This window comes from Microcaecilia unicolor, chromosome 1 (genome assembly GCF_901765095.1).
Source record: "Microcaecilia unicolor chromosome 1, aMicUni1.1, whole genome shotgun sequence".
Taxonomy (NCBI): Eukaryota; Metazoa; Chordata; class Amphibia; order Gymnophiona; family Siphonopidae; genus Microcaecilia; species Microcaecilia unicolor.
In genome coordinates this window covers 560,310,177-560,328,329 of record NC_044031.1, presented here as the reverse complement: position 1 = coordinate 560,328,329, position 18,153 = coordinate 560,310,177, and the positions used below count along the sequence as shown (strand labels likewise).

General features: G+C 45.0%; 1 protein-coding gene across 2 annotated transcripts in view; it reads right to left on the bottom strand.

Moving 5' to 3' along the window:
* The window catches only part of OXR1 (oxidation resistance 1), a 388,442-nt gene that overhangs the window by 128,089 nt on the left and 242,200 nt on the right, over positions 1-18,153 (bottom strand). For both annotated transcript variants that reach the window (XM_030217988.1, XM_030217996.1), the window contains exon 9: positions 7,379-7,541. In XM_030217988.1, the coding sequence (XP_030073848.1) occupies positions 7,379-7,541 (163 nt within the window). The remainder of the gene's footprint in view (positions 1-7,378; positions 7,542-18,153) is intronic.

Genomic DNA, 18,153 nt, shown 5'->3' with positions numbered 1-18,153 from the left:
TACCTCCCTGGCGGTTGACATAGGCCACAGCCGTGGCATTGTCCGACAGGACCCGTACAGGCTTCAACACCAGTACCGGGATGAACTCCAACAACACCAACCGAATGGCTCTGAGTTCCAGGAGGTTGATAGACCACTTGCCTCTGCAGGAGACCAGAGCCCCTGCGCTGTCCTTCCCAAGCAGTGGGCTCCCCAGCCCATCAAAGAGGCGTCTGTCGTGACGACAATCCACTCCGGGGTCACCAGAGGCATTCCTGCAGACAACTTGTCTGTCTGCGTCCACCAGCTCAGCGCCTTGCGCACTGCTGGGTCCAAGGGAAGGCGCACAGCATAATCCTCCGACATCGGAGTCCAGCGCAGCAGCAGAGATTGTTGTAGTGGTCTCATATGAGCCCTGGCCCAGGGCACTACTTCCATCGTGGCCGTCATAGAGCCCAACAGCTGCACGTAGTCCCAAGCCCGAAGAGGAGAGGCTACTAGGAACTAGTCCACCTGAGCCTGAAACTTGACAATCCGATTGTCTGGCAGGAACACTCTGCCCACTTGGGTGTCGAATCGAACTCCCAGATACTCCAGGGACTGAGTCGGGCGCAGCTGGCTTTACTCCCAGTTGATGATCCACCCCAGGGAGCTCAAAAGAGCAACCACCCGGTTCACAGCTTTGCCGCGCTCTGCATAAGAGGGGGCTTGGATCAACCAGTCGTCCAGATAAGGATAGACTTGAACTCCTTCCTTCCTCAGGAAGGCCGCGATGACCACCATTACTTTGGAGAAGGTCCGCGGAGCAGTAGCCAACCCGAACGGGAGGGCTCTGAACTGGAAGTGTCGGCCCAGTACTGCAAAACGCAGAAAGCGTTGATGAGGAGGCCAGATGGGAATATGCAAGTACGCTTCCTTGATGTCCAAGGATGCCAGGAACTCTCCTGCCTTCACTGCCGCTATAACAGAGCGGAGGGTCTCCATGCGAAAGTGCCGCACTTTCAAGGCCCGATTGACCCCTTTGAGGTCGAGGATAGGCCGGACAGAACCTCCTTTCTTTGGTATCACAAAGAAAAAGGAGTAACATCCCTTGCCAAGCTGATTTTCTGGCACCGGAACGACCGCCCCCAGGCGGATCAGATTGTTCAAGGTCTGCTGCACTACCACAGCTTTGACCGGAGACTTGCAGGGAGAGAGTACAAACCCGTCTTTTAAGGGTCGGCAGAACTCTAGCTTGTAGCCGTCTCTGATGACTTCCAGCACCCAAGCGTCCGAAGTTATTGTGGTCCACTCGCCCATAAACGAGGACAGCCGTCCTCCAATCTGCACTGGGGCGTGGACCAAGGCCCCGTCATTGGGTACGAGACCCTGGGGGAGGACCGGAGGGAGCACCTCCGGGACGGCGGTCTCTGCGAAAGGAATGCTGCTTGGGGGAGAAGTTCCTCTTGAAGGAAGAGGGGGCAGAGGAGCCCGACCTGCCCGGGCGGTACCGACGGGCTTCCTGAAACCGTCCTCTGGAGGTACCAGGGCGAGTACTAGCCCGAACCCTGACCTCTGGTAACTTCTTGCCCTTAGACGTGCCAAGATCGGTCACGATTTTGTCCAGCTCAACCCCAAAGAGCAGCTTGCCTTTAAAAGGCAATCTAGCCAGGCGGGATTTAGAGGCGTGGTCAGCAGACCAATGTTTCAGCCAAAGCCACCGCCGCGCAGAGATTGACTGAGCCATGCCTTTCGCTGAGGCCCTCAAGACATCATACAGCAAGTCTGCCAAATAGGCTAAGCCCGATTCCAGGGCCGGCCAATCAGCCCTCAAGGAAAGATCCGAGGGGAAAGCCCGCTGCACCATCGTCAGGCACGCCCTGGCCACATAGGAGCCGCAAATTGAGGCCTGCAAACTTAAAGCAGCTGCCTCAAAGGACGACCTTAAGGCCGCCTCCAATCTTCTGTCTTGGGCGTCCTTTAGGGCCGTGCCACCTTCCACCGGCAACGCCGTTTTCTTAGTCACCGCAGTGATTAAAGAATCCACGGTAGGCCACAGATAGGCCTCACGTTCCCTTTCAGTCAAAGGATAGAGGCGGGACATAGCCCTAGCCACTTTAAGGCTCGCTTCCGGGACATCCCATTGAGCCGCAATTAAGGTGTGCATGGCATCATGCACGTGGAAGGTTCTAGGCGGGCGCTTCGTCCCCAGCATAATGGCAGAGCCAACAGGGGCTGAGGGAGAGACGTCCTCCGGAGAGGAAATCTTCAAAGTGTCCATGGCCTGTACCAACAGGTTGGACAAATCCTCTGAGCTAAAAAGCCGCGCTGCAGAGGGGTCATCCGCTCCATCCGAGCGGGGATCCGTCTCCTCCAAGGAATCCGCAAAGGACCGTTGGGAGACCTCAGATACGCTGCCCTCATCTACATCGGAGGAGAAAAAGTCCTCCAAGGCCTGGGAATCAACCCGAGGGCGTTTACCTCTGGGAACCTCAACCTCTTTACCAGACGAGGGAGCAGGGGCAGCGTTTTGCATAAGGAAGGCCTGATGCAGCAGCAAAACAAACTCGGGGGAGAAACCCCCCAGACTGTGTACTTCCGCAGCCTGGGCAACAGCCCTAGACGCACCCTCAACCGGCGCTCGCAAGAGCGGGGGGAGAGACATGCTGCGCATCCAAAATGGCGTCCGGCGCGACACTCCGCGAAGGAGCCGCGCGGGAAGAACGGCGCTTAACTTTAGCCGCTTTTGTGCCGTCGCCCAAATTAAGGGCGTTCATGGCATTAATGTCTCCAACCTCAAGGGCGGCCCAAGAAGAAGCCGTCCGAGCCGCGTGGCCGGCCAAGATGGCGGAGGCGAGGAGCGGGGGATGGGTGTTTATGGCGGGAAAAATCGCCACGCCGGAGGAAGGACCGGGACATTCATCGGCCACGAAACTGTCACCCAACAAGGGCGAATCAGGCTTTAAGACCCCCGCATCCCCTCTAGAAGCGCCCAAGCGATCCGGGGAGCGACTCTTTACGCCCTCGCCCTCCGACGCCATATGCCACGTGGAGATAAATCGGGGAACCCCCTGCCCGCTATAAAAAGGTAAAAATTACCTGCTGTCCGCTCCGAGCTGTAACGACCTGGTGTCCCAGTGAGTAGCTGCAATAAACGTTTAAATAAACGTCGAAATAAACGCCTTTAAGGACGTTCAAAATTTTTTTATTTTTTTTTTTTAACGGAGCCAGCGGGAGGGGGGAGAAAAGGAGGGACCTGGCACCACCAGGTTTGCACTTGCTCAAAAGAGCCCTCAACCCCAGGCACTCAACAAAACCTAAAAATTAGGCTTGGAGGCCTAGCCAGAGCTGCTGCTGTGTGTGACCACCACCTGCTGAGATAGAGAACATACTGAGGAGTTTCCGGCAGCACATGACCACATATAGGGAGGCAAAAGTTTGCTCTCTATCTCCACCTGCTGGTAGATGGACACAACCCACCAGTCTATGGATTGATCAGCTTGATGATATGGAAGTTGATTTATATTTAAGTCCTTTGTAGGTGGGGTAGTAGAGATTCAAGAATGTGCATGCTGGCCTTTTTGTGTTCCTGGCTGTTAAGTCTATGAGGTCTGACATATATGCCAGGGCCCCACCGTGAATGATTTTATGTACCAGGGTACAGATTTTGAACGCAATTCGTTCTTTTAGTGGGAGCCAGTGTAGTTTTTCCTCTTAGGGGTTTGGCACTTTCGTATTTCGCTTTTCCAAATATGAGTCTGGCTGCTGTGTTTTGGGCAGTTTGGAGTTTCTTAATGATTTGTTCTTTGCATCCGGCGTAGATGGCATTACAGTAATCTAGGTGGCTTAGCACCATTGATTGTACCAGGCTGTGGAATATTTCCCTTGGGAAGAAAGGTTTTACTCTTTTGAGTTTCCACATGAAATGGAACATTTTCTTTGTTGTATTTTTCACGTGACTTTCTAGTGTGAGTTTTCGGTCTGTGAGGGACTACTGCTTTTTAACATATTTATAAATGATCTAGAGATGGGAGTAACTAATGACATAATTAAATTTGCTGATGACACAAAGTTATTCAAAGTTGTTAAATCACGAGAGGACTGTGAAAAATTACAAGAGGACCTTATGAGACTGGGTGTCTAAATGGCAGATGACATTTAATGTGAACAAGTGCAAAGTGATGCATGTGGGAAAGAGGAACCCAAACTATAGCTACCTAATGCAAGGTTCAACGGTTAGGAGTCACCAACCAAGAAAGGGATCTTGGCGTCATTGTTGATGGTACGTTGAAACCCTCTGCTCAGTGTGCTGCGGCAGCTAAGAAAGCAAATAGAATGTTAAGTCTTATTAGGAAAGGAATGGAAAACAAAAGTGAGGACGTTATAATACCTTTGCATCGATCCATGGTGCGACCTCACCTCGAATATTGTGTTCAGTTCTGGTCACCGCATTTAAAAAAAGATATAGTGGAATTAGAAAAGGTACAGAAAAGGGCGACGAAAATGATAAAGGGGATGGGACGACTTCCATATGAGGAAAGGCTGAGGCATCTACAGCTCTTCAGCTTGGAGAAAAGACGGCTAAGGGGAGATATGATAGAGGTCTATAAAATAATGAGTGGACTGGAACAGGTAGATGTGAATTATTTGTTTACTTTTTCAAAAATACTAGGACTAGGGGGTATGCGATGAAGCTACAAAGTAGTAAATTTAATGTGAATCGGAGAAAATGTTTCTTCTCTCAATGTGTAATTAAACTCTGGTATTCATTACCAGTGAATGTGGTAGTTAGCTTAGCGGGGTTTTAAAAAGGTCTGGATGGCTTCCTAATGGAAAAGTCTATAGACCATTAATAAAATTGATTTGGGGAAAATCCACTACTTTTTTCTGGGATAAGCATAATAAAATGTATCAAACTTTTTCAGGATCTTGGCCACTGCTGGAAGCAGGATGCTGGGCTTGATGGACCTTTGGTCTGTCCCAGTGTGGCAATACTTATGTAAGAACGTAAGAGTATTAACAACCAACAAATCTATGGATCCCAGTACTGTATATCTGAATAGTAGAATACCTCTATAAAACTTAGTATGGTACCTGTATTTTATTTGTTTAAATATTGTTTCTTACGTTTCTCAACATTTTTGATCATTAAAAATAAAAATCAGAGGAAAAGACCTCATTAAGACCTTAACCACACTCTTGGAACTTATTGTTTCCTATATATGGAGTTGGTCAAACAAGTCATCATTGGTCTTGAACAGGTCCAAGCAATTGACGTCATACATGGTCTCACAAAAAAAACATTAGACGATCACTTGGAGCTGTTCAACATACTCAGATGACCACTGGAGGGAATCAGGGATGACCTCCCCTTACTCCCCCCCAGTGGTCACTAACCCCCTCCCACCCCAAAAAGTGTGTTGAAGAGCATTACTTGCCAGCCTCATATGTCATACTCAGGTTCATTACAGCAGCATGCAGGTCCCTGGAGTAGTTTAGTAGTAGGTGCAGTGCACTTCAGACAGGTGCACCCAAGCCCATACCCCCACTACCTGTTCACTTGTGGAGGAAACTGAGCCATCCAAAACTCACCAGAAACCCACTGTACCCACATATAGGTGTCCCATTCACCCGTAAGGGCTATGGTAGTGGTGTACAGTTTGGGGTAGTGGGTTTTGGTGGACTCAACACACAAAGTAAGGGAGCAATGATCAGATGTGTACCTGGGAGCATTTTATGAATTCCACTGCAGTGCTCCCTAGGGTGCCCTAATGCTGGCTCCTCCTATGTCCCAATGGCTTGATTTTGGACGTTTTACACTTAGACATTTTTGGGTTTTTGTCCCGAAAATGGCCTTAAAACAAAGGCGTACAAATCACAGGACGTCCACAGTATTTTCGAACACAAAAGACAGACGTCCATCTTTTTCAAAAATTACCTTCTTTCGTGTTCAGAATTTGGACATCTTTGTAAAACATCCAAACTCTGATTTAGACGTTTCTAGTGGCCTAGTGGTTAGGGTGGTGGACTCTGGTCCTGGGGAACTGAGGAACTGAGTTCGATTCCCACTTCAGGCACAGGCAGCTCCTTGTGACTCTGGGCAAGTCACTTAACCCTCCATTGCCCCATGTAAGCCGCATTGAGCCTGCCATGAGTGGGAAAGTGCGGGGTACAAATGTAAAACAAAAAAAAATGCCCCTACATGTAATTTTGTAAATCTAAGTGCTTTGAAAATACAACGCCACATGTCTCAAACTGATCCAATTAAGTTTTTCCCATAATATTCTGCAAAGAATAGTGCAACCAAGAACCTGACTCAGTCTTCTTGTTGTACAGATTTTTAGAATGCCCTCTGCTTCTGTATGTTTTGAGCCATCATCCTTGTTGAAAGAATTCAGACAGCCGCTGCATATGAAATCTTTTGTATGCTCAATAAATCCTTTTTCAAGTCAGCATTAGATGATATTACCCACTTAACTTGCTGACTGATTCTGCTTATGAACAGAAACTAATTCTGCAAAAATGTGTATAGCAACACTAATATGTATGTATTTAATTACAAAGAATCAAATCTAGCACAAACTATCAGGCTGTATTAACTGCATAAACAAATTTGTGTAAGCCCTGAAATCATGAACAAGTGAGATTCACAAAGTACACAAACATAGTGCCACATCAAAGGCCTAAATGCATCTCTAGGACCCCTGTGTATTACTGCATATTGAAATATAACACAGAGACCTTTTACTAAAGGGTATCAAGCCCTAACAAACACTTACGAAGTGGGAAAATGTTTACCACAAAATGAGTCAATGATTCTGTGGAAATTTTACATTTTCTGCACTCTAAGAGGGCATTAATCAATTTTTTCTTAGCCAGTGAATGGATATGTCTGCGTTAACCAGAAAGCACATTTCAATTAGTATGTGCTAACTGGTTAACACACACTGCTATCACGGGAGCACACAGTACCTTCTAAATAGGAAGCAGTAAGAGCTCTATTAATTTTTTTGCAGGTCTCATGCACTAAAGGAAAAAAAAAGTTCAGTTTTATGGAATGGGCTCTGTGTATGGGAAAGTTCAGTGTTAAAATGTGATTTAGTAAAAGGGTTCCTTAATTTTTAAACTACTACGTATTAAGTACTTTACTATTTAGTCCATCTAATTTTGTAAAATATAATTTGCTCCATATATGGCAAACTTGCAATATGTAAAATGTTCATAGCTCAAAGTATTAGGATGGCAAAAAAAACAAAAAGAAACAAATGGAGAGAGTGCCAAAAAATAGACAAAATTTATGAAGACACACATACTAATGAATAACTACATTTCTCCTTTAGTTTCCTGTAACACTTGCTATCAGTTTAAGAATTCAAAGCGTTAGTATGTGAAACAGGACTCTATTGATGTTCCTTCTTACCTCCCATACTTTGAATGCTGCTTTATTGGCAGAATCTTCACCTGCTTCAGGTTCCTCATTTCTTTTCACCACTACAAACCCTGGCTCCCTAGCAGATTCCCCAGTATCTTCTGCATATATCTCTGGGCTCCACTGAATAAAGAAGGCATACAAGTGGTCTGTCCTGGAAAAGCAAATACCAATGAAATTGAACAGACACAGATATAAAATCCTAATCAAGTAAGATTTCAGGTCTGCAATATACTAACAGACAGAGAATTTAAGAATAAGGATTAATGCCACAGAAATGCTTTACAGAAATCAAGTTATTCAGTAAATAGTTATAATTTGCCAAAAGGAAAAAGAATACTATCAAACTACCATTTAATAAAGGAACAGTCACACATGCAGGTATAGGAGCCAACTCTGTGGGTGCTGAGCACATCCAATATTTTGCAAACTCCTTCATTTGCCTCTAGGGATGGATAAGTTGTATTGTGCTTGGCACCCCCAATCATTTTAAAATGCTGGCATCTATGCATGCAACCTGTAAGCTTGGGGGTGACAAAATAGATACAATAAAACTACAACAAGCTTTTATTTTATAGATTTCATCTAACACTAAATTACAAACTAAAGGTCCTGATTACTAAGCAGCGGTAAGGGTGCATTAGCGTTTTTAGCGCATGCTAATGATTAGCACGTGCTAAAACTAAGTCCCCCTTAGGAACATATGGGCAACTCGAGTGTTTAGCGCACACTAATTTTAGTGCACACTAAAAATGCTAGCGCAGCTTAGTAAACAGGGCCCTAACTGTCCTTTCGATGAACTCATCAGTAAACAAAATATTTATTTATTTCAGTGCTGGCTCATAAAACAAAATATATTAACTGACTTTATGTAAGCCACATTGAGCCTGCAAATAGGTGGGAAAATGTGGGGTACAAATGTAACAAATAAATTTATTTATTTTAGTGCTGGCTCATAAAACAAAATATTTTCCCCATAGAATAAAGATTGTGATTTCCTGAAAAACATATGTTTTACTGCTTCCATATCTTGTTCGAATATAAATGAAACTAACAAAGTCATTCTTTCAGATTCCTCGGTTATAGACAATTTTAGAATTTCCATTAAGTTTATGTTTCTCTTGTTCTTTTTGTAAAGGTTGTTGTAATATAGTATCCGGGTTTTCTCCTTCTTGAATCTTTTTAGTTGGAATATAATATATTCGATTAATTGGAGAAATAAGATCTTAAGAATAGTTCAAAACTTCTACCAAATATTTTTTAAAGACTTAAAGAGAAGTGTATCCCAGAGTTTTGAGGAAATTTAAGAAACAAAGGTTCAGTCTACGATTGTAATTTTCAATTTGTTCAATTCTTCTATGAATTAAGTTTTTATCTTTTATTGTCACCAAAGAAAAATCTTGTAGCTTTCTCACTTCATGTTTTATTTCAGTCATTTGATTAGCAGAGTCTGTTTTAATTTTTCAAAGGATTTAGAAAGAGTATGAACAGTAGTTACCAGAGTAGAAATCCTTTGTACAGAGTTAGTCAGTTTAATGTCAAGGTTTTGGAGAGCTTGCCAAATGCTCTCCAAAGTAACCGGCTCCGTTTTAGATGACAAAGATCTATCCAGTAACTGGGGATTCAAAAGCCCCAGCCCTCTGCAGACATTCCCATCAACAGGGCCTCTTACCTGAGGCCTATCTTCGCTGTCTTCCGATTCAGACAACCTCAGCTGGGATAGGTAAGCTGTGGGCGGAGGTGGTGGATTGATTTCCGGGGGTGAGAGTGTTGCACAATCCCTTAAAAAAAAATCTTACCCTTGTCCAATTCTTAGTCTCTTGGCCAGGGATCCTGATAAGTGATTGATTACTCCTGATACCAGTGCTTCAATTTTTAACCCAGATTCTTGCACCCCCCCCCCCCTTCTCAGGGCCTTCCTTTCTCCTGTGGGCCTCCCCAGCTGCCCTATGCCTGTTTTTGAAAAAGAATAGTCCATCTGGGGGCAGTCCTTTTGGAAGTGTCCTTCCTCCCCACATCAAAAGCACCTCAGGATAGGTGAGTGTCCTGTGTGGGTCCTCAAAGAGAGGCTGAGCTCTGCTCTCACTTCCTTTTATAGGGCAGTAAACTCCTCCCTTATGCACCCCACCCCCAGCCTGACTGGAGGCCCTGCTGATCAATGGCCCTCCCTCTGTCATATGATCTCCCTGTTCTAGCTGTTCCCTGGAAATTGATCTTGTGGTTCACATGGCTGGTGAGCTCTATTTTCCCCTTGCAGGACTGAAGCTGGTTCTTTGATGTTAGTCCCTACTCCCTACCTTCACCTTTTCCAGCACCAGGCCCCAAATTTTCTTATGGGATGGATCACAAACCCCATTACGATTATCTGTACAGAATGGTTTATAGTTTAAGATTTTATATACTGCTCTTCGTAGGAAACACAATAAAGTGGTTTACAATCAAATTCAAAATTAAAAGAAAGGAACACCAATAATTAAATAGATAACAGAACAGCAGGGTGCTACTAAAATGTTAGGTAAAAAGACTAAAAATAACTAATCAAGGAAAATAAATTGGGTCAATCAACCTGGCAGAGATCCACTCAACCTTGCTCAAGTCTGTAGGCTTCTTGAAAAAGGTATGTCTTCAAAGCTGATTTAAATTTGCTGAAGGAGACTTCAAAGCGAAGTGATTTAGGTAACGCATTCCAAAGAATTGGGGCAGTATAGAAAAAAGCATGTCTCTTGTAGAGGAAAATTCGACCACTGAAGGAGAAGGATCATAAGAGTCTATTGTTATTCAGGGAAAGCAAGCAACTCAAAGGCGTATTGAGCATTATAAAGGAGGAGAGGTAAGAAGCAGCCATAGTGTAAATGACCTTATAACAGATTTGAGACAGACTAGGAAGCCAGTGGTGTTGAATGAAAAGGGGGGTTGCACAATCAAATTTACTTGGAAGAGAAAGAATCTTCACAGCTGTGTTTTGAGTGGATTGAAGTTTTTTTTAAGGATATGCCAGAGTAAAGGACATTACAATAATTAATGTTTGAAATAAATAAGGCATAAGGCAAGGTCTTCTGGGAAGAAATGATTGAACCACGTAAAAGTGATGAAAAACAAAGAAACAGGACTTAACAAGTGAGGCAATCTGGGGTGCAAAAGATAGTTCAGAAACCAGTATAATGCCAAGGTATTTGAATTGTTTTACCATGGTAAGACTAGCACCTGCAAGGATAGATTTATTTTATTTTTGTTACATTTGTACCCCGCGCTTTCCCACTCATGGCAGGCTCAATGTGGCTTACATGGGGCAATGGAGGGTTAAGTGACTTGCCCAGAGTCACAAGGGGCTGTCTATGCCTGAAGTGGGAATCAAACTCAGTTCCTCAGTTCCCCAGGACCAAAGTCCACCACCCTAACCACAGATGTCAAAGAAAAGGGGAAAGCCTGCCAGCAACAGACTTAGATGGGTTCAAAAGTAAATGATTACTGGTGAGCCAAGAGGAAATAGCTGAAAAGAAGGCATTAACAGAAAAGGCATCAGGAGACAAGGAATCAGTATACTATCAGCATAGAAAAATGAATGTACTCCAAATTCTTGGATCAGAAGACAGGAAAACTAAGGAAGATGTTAAAAAGAAGCGGGGCAAGTATAGAGCCCTTGAGGGATGCCACAGCCCACTACTACTACTATTTAGCATTTCTATAGCGCTACAAGGCATACGCAGCGCTGCACAAACATAGAAGAAAGACAGTCCCTGCTCAAAGAGCTTACAATCTAATAGACAAAAAATAAAGTAAGCAAATCAAATCAATTAATGTGTACAGGAAGGAGAAGAGGAGGGTAGGTGGAGGCGAGTGGTTACAAGTGGTTACGAGTCAAAAGAAATGTTAAAGAGGTGGGCTTTCAGTCTAGATTTAAAGGTGGCCAAGGATGGGGCAAGACGTAGGGGCTCAGGAAGTTTATTCCAGGCGTAGGGTGCAGCGAGACAGAAGGCGCGAAGTCTGAAGTTGGCAGTAGAGGGGAAGGGAACAGATAAGAAGGATTTACCCATGGAGCGGAGTGCACGGGAAGGGGTGTAGGGAAGGACGAGTGTGGAGAGATACTGGGGAGCAGCAGAGTGAGTACATTTATAGGTTAGTAGAAGAAGTTTGAACAGGATGCAAAAACGGATAGGGAGCCAGTGAAGCGACTTGAGGAGAGGGGTAGTATGAGTAAAGCGACCCTGGCGGAAGACGAGACGGGCAGCAGAGTTTTGAACCGATTGGAGAGGGGAGAGGTGACTAAGTGGGAGGCCAGCAAGAAGCAGATTGCAGTAGTCTAAACAAGAGGTGACAAGGGTGTGGATGAGGGTTTTGGTAGAGTGCTCGGAAAGAAAGGGGCGGATTTTACGGATGTTGTAAAGAAAGAAACGACAGGTCTTGGCGATCTGCTGGATATGAGCAGAGAAGGAGAGAGAAGATTCAAAGGTGATCCCAAGGTTTCGAGAATGAGAGAGCCATCAACAGAAATAGAAAACGGGGGGAGTGGGGAGGTGGGTTTGGGGGGAAAAATGAGAAGCTCGGTTTTGGTCATGTTTAATTTCAGGTGGCGTTGAGACATCCAGACAGCAATGTCAAACAAGCATGCTGAAACTTTGGTTTGGATGCAAGGTGATATATCAGGGGTAGAAAGGTAGATTTGGGAGTCATCAGCATAGAGATGGCAGGAAAAGCCATGGGATGAGATTAATGAACCAAGGGAGGAAGTGTAGATAGAAAAGAGGAGGGGACCAAGAACAGAACCCTGAGGTACGCCGACAGGCAGAGGGATAGAAGTAGACGAGGACCCACCAGAGTGAACAACTAAAGGTGCGGAGGGAGAGGTAGGAAGAGAACCAGGAAAGGACAGAGCCCTGGAATCCAAGTGAGGACAGGGTATCGAGAAGTATGCTGTGATCGACAGTGTCAAAAGCAGCGGAAAGATCAAGAAGAATGAGGATGGAATATTGACCTCTGGATTTAGCCAGTAATAGGTCATTGGAGACTTTAGTAAGCGTAGTTTCGGTTGAGTGGAGAGGGCGATAACCAGATTGTAGTGGGTCAAGAATAGCACGTGAGAAGAGAAAATCAAGGCAGCAGTGGTGAACAGCACGCTCAAGTAATTTGGAGAGAAAAGGGGGGAGGGAGATGGGTCGGTAATTAGAGGGACAAGTAGGGTCGAGTGAAGGCCTCTTAAGGAGAGGTGTGACCACAGCATGTTTAAAGGCAGTAGGGACAGTTGCAGTGGAAAGTGAGAGGTTGAGAATGTGACAGATAAAAGGAATAAGAGCAGGTGAGATGGCATTAAGAAGGTGGGTGGGAATGGGATCAGAGGAACAGGTGGTACATTTTGAGGAAGAAAGGAGAAGTGTAGTTTCCTCTATAGTAACTTCAGGAAAGGAGGAAAAGGAATGAGGGGAAGGAGAGAGAGGGGAACGGACTAGTGGAGAGAGAGGTGGCGAGGTAGAGAATTCAAGGTTTATCTTTTGAACCTTGTCGTGAAAGAATTCAGCAAGGGTCTGAGGAGATAATGAAGGGGGAGTTGGGGGAGGGGCACCTTGAGAAGAGAGTTCAATGTGGTGAAGAGAAGTCGAGGGTTAGAGCCAAGAGAGTTGGTCAGTTGGATATACTAATCCTGTTTGGCGCGTAAAAGAGCAGATTGGAAGGAGGTCAGCAGGAACTTAAAGTGTAAGAAATCAGCAAGGGCCCGAGATTTCTGCCAGAGGCGTTCGGCGGAGCGGGTACAGGAACGTAGGTAGTGGATATTAGAAGTCAGCCAAGGTTGGGGTTTTGTACGCCTCATAGGGCGGGTCATCAAAGGTGCAAGCGTGTCTAAGGCAGAGGATAGAGTATTGTTGTAAGAAGAAACAGCCTCGTTGACAGACGTGGATGGTGCCACAGTAGAGAGGAGGTTTGAAACATGGGAGGATAGAGATGAAGGATCAATATCGTGAAGATTCCTAGATAAATTAGATAAGATAGGACGGGACTGAGAGGGAGGAGATTTAAGTGTGAAAGTTATAAGATGGTGATCAGAGAGGGGAAGATCAGAGGCAAGGAAACTAGAAGGTGAACAGTTTGAGGAGAAGATGAGATCAAGACAGTGACCATTTTGATGAGTGGGGGAGGTGGAGCATAGTTGGAGATTAAAGGAGGATGTTAAAGCGAGTAACTTGGAAATATAAGAGTTGGAAGGATCATTAGCAGGAATATTAAAGTCACCAAGGATGAGAGAGGGGGAGGAAGGATCATGGAAGAAGGCAAGCCAGGCATCAAAGTCTTTAGAAAGGATGAAAGGGACTTATCAGGGGGACGATAAATGATCACTATTCGAAGAGGCAGAGGAGAGAAAAGGCGGAGAGAGTGGACTTCAAAGGAGGAAAAACAGTGAGATTGAGGTGGAAGAAGGGGTTGAAATCTGGAGGAGGGAGAGAGAAGTAGTCCAACACCGCCCCCGCGACCAGCAGGGCGATGAGTATGTGAAAAAAGATAATCACCATGGCAGAGGGCTGCAACTGAAGCAGAGTCATCAGGGCAGAGCCAGGTTTCTGTTATGGTGAGCAGATGGAGGTGACGCGAGATAAAGAGGTCCTGGATATAGGGGAGTTTGTTACAGATAGAGCAGGCATTCCATAGGGCGCAAGAGAAGGGCAGAGAAGAGGAGGGGAGTAGAGGAATAGAGATGAGGTTAGAGAGGTCATGGTGAGATCTGTAGAGATGGGATAATAGTTGGTGAGGAGGGCCAGGATTGGGATTGATGTCACCGGCTGAGAGTAAGAGAAGGAGTAAAAGAGAGCGGAGGAGAGTAGGAGAGGTGTGGCCACGAAGGCGTTGAAGGCGAGAGGTATTTAAGTGGAATGGGGAAGGCAAAATGGAGGGAAGAAAGAGACGGAGATTAAAAGCCAAGAGGGAGGAAGAGGGTAGGAGAGAAGGTGAGGTGATGAAGTCGATGGATGGGCAGTGAGTTCCTGTAGCGGAGAGAGGTAGTGGGTGAGGGAAAAGATTAGGAAGCGACAGGGCTAGGAAGAGAATGTGAATAGGGGCCATAAACGACTGAGGTTCTTTAGCAACTGGGAAGAAGATTAGATTAGCCCAGACTATGATGAGCAGAATGGGATGATTGAAAAGATACAGAAAAAGACTGATCTATGAGAAAAGAAGTAAAACCAAGATAAAACACAACCAGTGATGCCAATATTGGATAGACTTGCCCCTGTCCAAAGCCTGATGAAGATTACTGAGAAAAGACACACACAGTGCTCTACCTTCCCTATCATAATACCATTTTGTCCCTAATAGCTGCTGGGCTTGCCACTCATCTTTTCTCTTCCAAATAAGATCAGACTTCATCCTCTTCTTACAAGAGGCTGGGCTTCTGCTCCTCTGATGTCAGATTTCCTGTGGGGGGGCTCTCTAATGCTTTGGGGGGATACATGATGGTGCTTCTTGCTGCAGCTTGTTTGCTGAGGGCAATCTTCAGCGTTCTGTTCTTCTGTTCTGCTCTTCTGTCTGTACATTTTCTCTTCCTCTCCTGAGATTGTCCTAGTATGGTAGCTAAGGAGAAGGGAAGTCCTAGTGCTGCTCTCCTGTCTGCTAAACTGCAGTCCCTTTAATGGTGCCAGTGGGGGTTGGGCTTCTTGTGAGGCTGATGCAACATGCTTGCTACCTTGCCCTTCTGATACTTTAGCAGCTGCAACACTAATGCCTTTCTGCTCCTGCCTTACCTTCCCCCTTGGCAGACAGTGTTCACGTCTGAGTTTGTGGTCCAGGGATGGGGGAGATACTTCTCCTTGGTGCATTTCTATATAAATAATGCACCATTAGTAGCTATTAGGAAGACTGACTTTTTAACAAGAAAGTTACAACTGCTAGTTTTTGCCTAGTAGTACTGAGACACTGTTTATTATTGTCGTTGTTTTTAAAGAGGCTCCTACCATATTTGACTGTAGACCCTACTTCCACCCTTTTAAGTGCAGGTGGAAAGTGAGAGGCATCTTTCAGTTTTTTTTAAATCACCGGTAACCAGAAATGGTCTGAGACATCTCTTTGATAAAGACCAAAGAGAAGATATGGCTTGTATTGTTGATACCAGCGATTGTAGGATTATGTTTCTTAAGATAAGCTTGGGCGCTCGTGCCATATTTTTTCTTCTCATTTTGCCGTATCTCTATGAATGTGTATGCTCATGTTTAGGATCATTTTATTTGATGCCAAGTTGTGACAGACTCCTGATGAAGGCCGTTTGGCCGAAACACAAATTTTTGTAGAGTCTTTCTTTCAGTGCAATAAAGCATTCAAATGGAATTCAACTTTTAGGACTCCTCTTTGTCACCTTTGCTTTTTTATTGTTTTTTTTTCTTTTGGTGTTGTGCAAAGGTTTTTTCTTCTTTGTTTTTCTGCTTATGGTTTAATCAAACATCAAAGCAAATTACAATTGTAACGGAGTTCTCAAACTACCCTTTATTATGTTAATTGTAGTTTCAGGGGTTTTGGCTCCTGTTATTCAGGAGTTACTTCAGAGAATAATATAAGCTCTAGAAACAGTAGAAGATTGTCACGTTTTCACAACAGGAAACTGGGTTGTGAGCCCTTGGGCCCCTGCCGAGGAGCGGCAGTGGCAGGCGAAACCACCCCACACTGGAGGCTAGGCAAATCTCAGGCACGCAGTTAGGCTTCACCTATACCTGGCCACTTTCCACCAGGAATTGAGCTCCCAGCTTCAGGTGGCCGACAGGACTTTGCAGGGCAGGGCAGGATTGGATAACAGAAAGGCAGCGCAGGGACTGAGTGTCAGAGGGGAAAGGAAGGAACATGGGCAGCAAGGCAGGAAACTGGGCTAGACAATAAAACCCAAGGCAGGGACAGGACAAGCTAGGGGACAGAAACTGGAAGCTGCAAGCAGCCACTGAAACAGGGAACAAAACACTGACTAACAAGACACAGAACTAAAAGCTGCAAGCAGCCACAAAGCCAGAACACAGACAAACAGAAACCAAACACAGAATTACAAACAAGAAACCAGGCAAGGAAAGCAAGCAAAACCTAAACTAAACACAGACTAACTAGAAACAGGCAGGAATCACAGGCAAACACTGGACTAGCAGAAGTGCAACAAGCACCAACATACCAGGGCCTCAGACACAATGCAAAGGCAAAGGCAGAGAGGTTCCAAATGGCTAATAAGCCCAGCAGGCAGCTCAGACTCAGGTGCAACAATCACCAGGCAACTAAGGGTCGGGCAGCCTGGAAGATCTGGACTGGACTAAGCTGAAATCTGGAACGGGTGACAGCACACCGACAATCTAATACAGCCAGTACACAGAGACAGAGACAGAAATAACTCACAAAGAACAGACAGAAGCCAGCTCAGAAGCTGACCACAGGAAATAAGGTGAGTCTGAGAGGGGTCACGGCCACAGACGTGACAAAAATAGTAGGTCTCTTTATGCTAATGTCTTCATGATGTACTGAAACTTAGTTTTTCTGACTCCATTTTGTCCTTCTTGCAGCAAAACAGGGACACATGGCTGGGGTGCCTGGGCTCAGAAGTAGTGAACTTTTGGCCAAAATGATTTATGGACAAATGAAACATGTTATTTGCGAATGAATTAGGAATAAGAATTTGCAGTTCCACTGATCCATGAGGTTCCGTGAAACATAGAGAAAGATGAGGGACACAAGTGGAGTGGAAGAACTACTACTACTACTCATAATTTCTATAGCGCTACTAGACGTACGCAGCACTGTACACTTGAACATAAAGAGACAGTCCCTGCTCGACAGAGCTTACAATCTAATTAGGACAGACAAACAGGACAAACAAGAGATAAGGGATTATTAAAGCGAGGATGATGAAATAAGGGTTCTGAACAAGTGAATAAGGGCTAGGAGTTAAAAGCAGCATCAAAACGGTGGGCTTTTAGCTTAGATTTGAAGACGGCCAGAGATGGAGCTTGACGTACCGGCTCAGGAAGTCTATTCCAGGCATATGGTGCAGCAAGATAAAAGGAACGGAGTCTGGAGTTAGCGATGGAGGAGAAGGGTGCAGATAAGAGAGCTTTCCCCAGTGAACAGAGTTCCCGGGGAGGAATTTAGGGAGAGATGAGAGTGGAGAGGTACTGAGGAGCTGCAGAGTGAATGCACTTATAAGTCAATAAGAGGAGTTTGAAATGTATGCAGAAACGGATAGGAAGATAGTGTAGTGACTTGAGGAGAGGGCTAATATGAGCATAACGACACTGGCGGAATACTAATCATGCAGCAGAATTTTGAACAGATTGAAGAGGAGAGAGATGGCTAAATGGGAGACCTGTGAGAAGTAAGTTGCAATAGTCTAAGCGAGAGGTGATAAGAGTGTGGATGAGGGTTCTGGTAGTGTGTTCAGAAAGGAAAAGGCACATTTTGGTGATATTATAGAGAAAGAAACGACAGATTTTAGCAGAAATGAAGAGAGTTCAAAGATCATTCAGTCTTGCCCTTGACCCACTTTTTCTGTTCTTTTTAAATTTGCTATATGCCCAAGTCAAATAATTTATTCAGTACATACATTTTTGTTTCCTGAACATTTCTTTCAACTGAATAATTACATTTTAAGTGACTGTGTCAAGTGTGAGAAGAGTGTAAAGGGATCCCTACATTTGTAAAAGGCAAGGTTTTGAAAATTCTACTCAACCATTATGGCAGCTATGATTGAAGAGCTAGACTGCTGGCTTTGAACCATACTTTGCCATGGGTATCCAATAACAGGTGCCCAGGCATCACACAAA